Here is a 7,500-nt window from a genome sequence, read left to right on the forward strand (position 1 = left end):
ATGGGATGCTGGTCGAGTGTGTCCCGTTTACGCGTCTTTCTCCCTCCCGCTCCGATTCATGCCTCAGTATACCCTATTTCACGCTACAAAGCCACAACCTGAGCCAAGCGGAGCTGTACTGGGCTGGCCTGGTTACTCATCCACCAACAGTTGTGGAAACAATGTTGGAAAGGACAATGTGAAATGAAAATATCTGAGCCAGCACAGTGTAGTATAGTTGGAGTTGGCCCTGTGGTGGTGTTTCAGCCCTAAGTATTGTGTGGTTGTTGTGTCTAGGTTGACCCCAGTGGAGAGGTGGTAGTGTTCGCCCAGGGCGGCTGTCCCTGGAAGGAGCACCTGTTCACCCTGGAGAAGGAGCTGAAGGTGGAGACGCCCATCAAGTTTGTCCTGTACCCGGACCAGAATGCCCAGTGGAGGGTCCAGTGCGTTCCAGCGGGCCTGCATACCTTCCAGAACAGGTAACACTATTTCACACGACAGCGCTGAGCTGAGCTGTAATAGACTGGCCATCCAACATGGTGGCTGAAACAGCGCTTCAAAGAACAATGTGAAAAGAATAATATCGGACCTAGCACACTTTGGTTGGAGTTGGCCCTGTCGATCATTTTCACTCTGTTCAACCAACCCGCAGTGTACACAGTGCATATGCTCTACTGCGTTAGATCAGATATGTTCATATTAATAACAACATGTCCATCAGGGAATGGCTATTTAAAATAGCAAGCTTGAAGTGATCTAGTTTCCGATAACATATCTGGTGCCAGACTGCAATTACCAATAAGTGAAAAGAAAGCCGGCTGACCTCCACTCTTGTGTGTCGTCTCCAGAAATATACCTCAACGGAGTTGGAGTTGATTATTATTTTTGCCGTCTGCAAACCCCCCCCCCAAAAAAAAAAACAGTGGCTCCCCCAAGACGGCTCTGTGAAACAGTGACATTATCACTATGACAATGTTGGTTACCTGAACTCTCTGGGGTGTTGGTTCCATCTGGAAGCTGAGCCACAGTGCTGCTCTGATAACGTCATACCCTCCCCCCCCCGTCTCTCTCCCTGGACCCCTTCCACTGATGGCTGTTGTTCAGTTGCAGCACGTTGATTAATGCCCCCCAGATCCCTGCATACTCATCAGAAACACGCTGTAGTGTTTGTACAACACTTCGGACATGAAAGTCTTCTCGGGAATTACGATGTCGGGAAATATGCCAACACAATCATGTTAGAATAATAATGTAACATGACCGTCCCCCCCCCCCCTCTGTTTATGACACTGTGTTGACAACCAAAGGCTCTATTCTGCTGGGTATTACGCACGTCATCTCATCCCACTCGGAACTGTTTACCCTACTTCCCATCATCTTTCTTCCTCCTTCAGCGTTTATTGGCCATTTCGACCTATTGGAATACATCCATTGGAAATGTTTGGTTGAGCTCCTACAACAGTACATCAGTGGAGTACATTGTAAGCATTTAGAGAGAGGAATAAAGGGCTCAGTGTGGGATGACTAAAATCAGGGCATACTGCATGAAAACAAAAGCATGCCGTCATTAAAAAGTCATCAAGCTTGTTTTAAAAAGAGGCGGTGACTCATCTTGTCAGGACTCATCAAAGTATAATGACCAAACCGTAGACAGAGGTCTATTCCCAAGCAAACAGTAGTGGCTTCGCCTTAGTCTGTGTCTGTGTCTGTGTCTGTGTCTGTGTCTGTGTCTGTGCCTGTGCGTGCGTGCGTGCGTGCGTGCGTGCGTGCGTGTGTGCGTGCGTTTAGACTGAGCAGTATCCTGTGGAGAGAGGTAGCTTCCTGAACTCCAGGGACAATGTGAGTCACACAGAAAGAGATACAGTACATACCAGCTTCCTTTTCATGGCATTCATTAATTCATAAAACCTCCTCTTTATTTCTCCTCACACAGATTCAAAGCTCAGCGCTCAGCAGAGCCACAACGTTACAAAGCAGCAAAAATAATGTTTACTTGAAACTATGATGGGTATGTGTGTATGAATTTTGATATATACAGAACGTGCTGGATATTGTCTGTTTTATTGAAATCCACTGGTCTGGTGTTGAGTCGTCATACCGTCTGAGATTGTCGTTGTGTTTGGGGTGCGTAACACGTCAGGTTGGCCTTCTGTTTGCCCTCTAGCAGAAATAACACAGACGGTTTCCAGTCTAATTCGCTTATTAGTGGACAAAGTCATTCTTTTTTTTGCCGATTATTTAAATAAGTCATTTTCTGTGCAATTTTAAACTAGATTGGGTCCCAGAGGGTAAACTGAATTGTCATGATAGTGAATTGCATTTGTCCATTTCACAAAACGAATACTCGGATGCGATGACTTTATTAACCTAATCAAATGTCTTGTGCACGGCCAGGTTGCAGTGTATTTTCAGCTCAATCCGAAATCTTGTGACACATATTCCAATGGAATGCGGAAAATACCCATAGTGAGTTGTTTATCAGGAAACTGGCCTTGTTATTGACCGACTGTTGCCATCTCTGTGCTTATCCTTCAAAGAGAGAGATTTTTCCAAGCGATGTATCATTTATGGTTTGAGCTCATGCAGAGCATGGTAAAGGGTGAGGGGATTAAAAGGCAGCGAGGTCGGTGTGGTACAGGATTCACATCAATAGGCTGAGACCCGAGAGTTCAGCCAGCCTTGAGTCCGCAGCCCCCCCCCCCCCCCACCCCACCCCACCCCTCTCTCCTGCTCTTTCCTTCTCTCACCGTCTTTCTCTGTCCTCCCATCTCTCCACCCTCTCTCCTGTTCTTTCCCTCTCTCCTTTTATCACCCTCTCTCTCTGCTCTCTCTCCCTCTCTCTTGTTCTGCACCCTGCCAACTCCCCCCCCCTCTGCTCTCTTCCACCCTCTCTCTTTTGTTCTCCTTTCTCTCTCGCTTTCCCATCTCTTCTCTCTCCCCCGTCTTCCCTTTCTCTCCCCTCTTTCCACTCCACTGAGGAATCTCATTAGCAGTGGCTTGCAGCTAGGATGACCTGAATGTCGACTGAAGAAAGATACCTGTTAGCGGCACAAAATACTTCTAAGATTCCCTTTAGTCTAATGTATGCGAAGGGTAGCAGACCAGCAAGTGCTAGGTGAGGATAGCACACACACACACACACACACACACACACACACACACACACACACACACACGCCTTATTCTAGTGCCGCGTACCATTCCTCCACCCTTTTTTCTGAAGTATGCACTTGTGCACTCCCCGACCATGGATTGAAACGGGAATGGATTGGTTTACAGAGGCCACGCTCGCACCAATCCTATGCTTTTAGCCTAAATTATTATAAATGGAAATCCAAGCGGATAAGCGGATTATAAAAAAGGAAATCCAGTTGTGTTCCGCACACCGATGCCTCTCTTCCAGACGAGCACAACACCTTCTATGCTCTGTTTGAGGTCAACCACACCCGCCCTGCTACGAGGGCCTCCCGTGGCTTAACTGTGGCTCGACGTGTGGAAGACTCTTTTAAGAGGGTGAATTCTCACAAAGCAGGCTGCATCCCAGGTCTCTGCGTCCTCCGAGCATGCGCCGGCCAGCTGGCAGCTGTCTTTACGGATATATTCCACCTCTCCCCGTCCCAGTCTAGTTCCCACCTGTTTTTTAAGGTTGACCGCCATTGTACCTGTGGCCCTGTGGCCCAAAACAATCCAAGGTAACCCGCCTAAAATGACTACTGCCCCCCGTAGCACTCACATCTGTGTTCATGAAGTGCTTTTAGGTGCTGGTCAAGACCCGCATCAATTCACACACGGGGACCCATTCCAATTTGCATACCACCCAAACAGATCCATAGGCGATGCAATCGCCATTGCAGTGCACGCTGCTTCATCTCACCTAGACAAGAGGAACACTCTGTGAGTTACAGTTCAGCATTCAACACCATTGTTTCCTCCAAGCTTGTCACCAAGCTCAGGGACCTCCCAATGCAACACCTCCCAATGCAACACCTCCCAATGCAACTGGATCTTGGACTTCCTGATGGGCAAGACCCCAAGTGTTCAGGATCGGCGACAGCAACACCTCCTCCACACTATTTATGTGGATATATTCCACCATGCCAATGCTACAGTTAATATTTTGACTGTTATTACTATTGATTTTATATTGTGTATTCTAATTGTGTTTGATGTTATTCCTATCCTTGTATTTCACTGCACTGTGGAGAGGTAGCTCAATTTCATTTCTTTGTACCGTTTACAGTGTCTATCGTGTGAGTGTGATAAATACACGTTGATTTGATTTGGATTTGATGAAATCCTGTAGAGGAGTACCAAAGTGCATACTTCAGGAGCTAGCTGGAGAAATGGGACCCAGCCCAAGCTTCCAGATGGTTCCCTCACAGGAAGGCATGATTCCCCCAGTAGGCATCAGCCGGCTGAGCGGGTATGGGCGTTGTTGTCACCTGTGTTCCTGCTACTGCACCTGGGAGAGCGCTCTATTTATATCACAGCGGTCTCACCATCGTCAACCAAGTACGAGGAGACTCAGCTTGATCCGTGGTTCTGCGTTTTGGCTGAGACATCTAGATCAGAGCTTTTGATAAGCAATCTAGTCATTATGCAGGATTTGGGGTTCCATCCCCATTGTATTCTAATCTATACCTATTCTATTTCATTGTTGAAGATGTTACACGGTTATTGTCGGTTATTCCGAGGAAGGGAATGGAAAGAATGGTCTTTTTGTCTTCCTGCCATCTGGTTGGCTGAGAAACTCCTTCCAGAACTCTAGCATGTCAGAAACAGAATGTGTGAAGTGTGTCACATACAACTAGTGAGTCACTGAGCTATGTGGATAGAATGCCGCCTGACATGGCCAAAATTGCCTAGAGAAATAGGCAATACGGTTTTTGTATTTCAGATGATAGCTTCTCTCTTGAGTGTCACCTTTGCAAATGCCTTGCCAAACGGAGACCATTAGAGTCACTCTACCCCATTCAGACTACGTAGTCATCTCTCCCCCTCAGTCATTGCGGTAGTGTTGTCAACCTCCCCTCTCATTATCGGCCCCTTTCCTGGTTCATCTCCTAAAAATACTGTGTCATTATTGAGGAGTTGATGGAATTAGGCTATTTGAGGTCACTAGGGATTGTGAAATGGAATCACCCCGATGCTTGCCAGTTTATCTAGTCCCCTTTCTGAAAGAAACAACAAAAAAAACAGCAAATCCTGCAGAAGTACAAATGGTCCCCAAGTCAAGCCACAGTCAGGGTTAAAGAGCTTATTTTTTTGCATTTACATGAATTTCTGCTTTTCTATCAAGATGTGGGTGTGAGACACTTATGGTTGACTTGTTCCTCCTCCTCATCGAGCCAATCGTATTCTCTGTTAGATTGTTTATTGACTCAGATAGGGCACCATGTCGCCATCAACTTCGGAGTGGTGGTGTGTGATTTTCTGCACTATTAAATAACAATGTGTCTCTATTGCTCTATTTGCTGGGGGAGGGGGTGGAACAGGCTCACAACAACATGGTGGATTCATGGTTCAGCTAGAAATACATAAATTAGAGGAGAACACATCTCTTTGACACGTAGTGTAAAGGAATCACGTCAGCTCTATCCATGACATATTTAATTTACAGTGTAATCTACCTAATTGTTATCACACCCTTGAATAGCAATAAGCAGGAACCAAAACAACATCCACTGTAAGATTTATTAAGAGTCTTCCTATCTGCAACATGCAGTACATTCCAGCCTCCTGAACTCTATTAGGAGGGCATATTCCGAGTGTCTCACCTGGGTCTAGGGACATATGTGTCACTGCCTTGGTGCCTGTCCTCAGCATCTCCCCTCTGTGTGTCCATCTGCCCCAGGCTGTCCTTGCCAGAGGAGTGGCGCGGCGTGCGTGATGATGCTCTGTCGGAGCTCAGCGGGATCCCAGGATGCATCTTCGTCCATGCCGGAGGCTTCATCGGCGGGAACCGCACCCAGGAGGGAGCTCTGGAGATGGCCAGGAGGACACTGCAGGCTGCTGCCAAGTCTCCGGCCAACGGCAGCAGCTGACTTAGCATAGCCGCAGTCGCTGTTAGCTAGCACAGTCACTGTTGACTACACTCATACTGTAGCCAACCGTTCACATGCGCTCATGTCCTGCCACCCGAACTGTACTTAATGTGTGTTGTGCACTTGTTTTGTAATAAAATACAATCTGAACAGCATCTTACTAGTTGTTGATGATTATAATTATGTTGATATATACCTGCAGGTGGGTAAAAGTGATGGTAATTATGTGGCTGTACCCAGTGTTGGGGAGTATTTCCACTGCATGTACAGTAGTTCAACTTTTAACATTTTCAGCATTTTGCAGTAGCTTGGTGGTAGTTAGGGTTAGTAAAAATGTACGTAGGTTCATGACACTTTAAGGAGAAGGGCAGCTGGCCGTGATGTGACGGACAGCTGAATCCACGTATGAAAGAAAGCAAACACATTACATATTCATGGGACTAGGCTTAAAAGAGCCGAGCCATGCCACACCACCATGGTTAAACAGTGTTTTCGCCACTGGCTACGGTATGCAAGTTACATTTTGGTCGTCCCACCCACCGCCCCAACTTCCACCTGCAGGTTCCCTCCTTGTTTTTACCTACCTGTATGGGCTCTGAGCTATATCAGAGTTGAGCCATCCAATTACAGCAAACCTAATGTATTACCATTTTCAACTCATTAAAACTACGCAAGAGTCCTGACTGAACTGACTGGCGTGTGTTGGACAAAGTAGTTTTGATGTAATTAATTGCTTCTTTTTTTTTTTCAACTTCTTCATTTGTAAAGTAATTGGTAGCTTATTAAAATACATTTTCAGAACACTGGCTGTACCATCCATGACTATCATGGACAAAGAGGATGTTCTCTAGTGGCGAGGAGTTGGGCAAACGCAATGTCCTCAGCTTGCAGCTGCTCATCAAAATAAGTCCTCACCTCCTCCTTGGGAGACTACACAGGGGAAGTATTTGAGCCCTTTCATTTCAGCATGCTGACATTCACTGTGGGACCATGCAAACACAGGGCACGCATGCACACACACTTATCCACGACTCATGCCTCAGAGGTCGAAGCATTCATAATCAGCCGTGATAGATTAATTTTGAGAAATTATTTTTTAAATTACATGAGAGGTGCTTTTCATGACATTAGGGCTGTGAGAAGGGTACTGGCAGAAGTGGGCTGTGCAGTCAATTTCCTTCTAATAAAGTGGGGGAATGTGTCAGATTTCCCATTAATACTCTGGGCTCCTTTTTTTTCTCTCCCTGTCAGTCCTCTGCTTTTCTCTTGTCCACCAGGCTCTCCATCTCTCCTGCACTCTATAGCTCCTTCATGTAACTGCTGTTGCTGTTTCTATTCCTGCAGTGTTCACTGTGTGTGTGTGTGTGTGTGTATGTAAATGTCACTGCTACAACAGATCAACTCATTTATTTTCTTAATTATGTCTGTCAGTGTCCCTCAGTGTGTTGCCTGTTGATTGTCCTTCATAGTATTCATT

General features: G+C 46.3%; 1 protein-coding gene across 1 annotated transcript in view; it reads left to right on the plus strand.

The window, feature by feature from the left end:
• Positions 1-6,178, plus strand: part of myg1 (myg1 exonuclease) — a 14,146-nt gene extending 7,968 nt beyond the window's left edge. The window contains exons 6-7 of the mRNA XM_083668116.1: positions 277-458; positions 5,834-6,178. Coding sequence (XP_083524242.1) covers positions 277-458; positions 5,834-6,023 — 372 coding nt within the window. The 3' untranslated portion in view covers positions 6,024-6,178. The remainder of the gene's footprint in view (positions 1-276; positions 459-5,833) is intronic.
• The last annotated feature ends 1,322 nt before the right edge of the window (positions 6,179-7,500 follow it).

Source organism: Argentina silus (genome assembly GCF_951799395.1).
Source record: "Argentina silus genome assembly, chromosome: 4".
Lineage (NCBI taxonomy): Eukaryota > Metazoa > Chordata > Actinopteri > Argentiniformes > Argentinidae > Argentina > Argentina silus.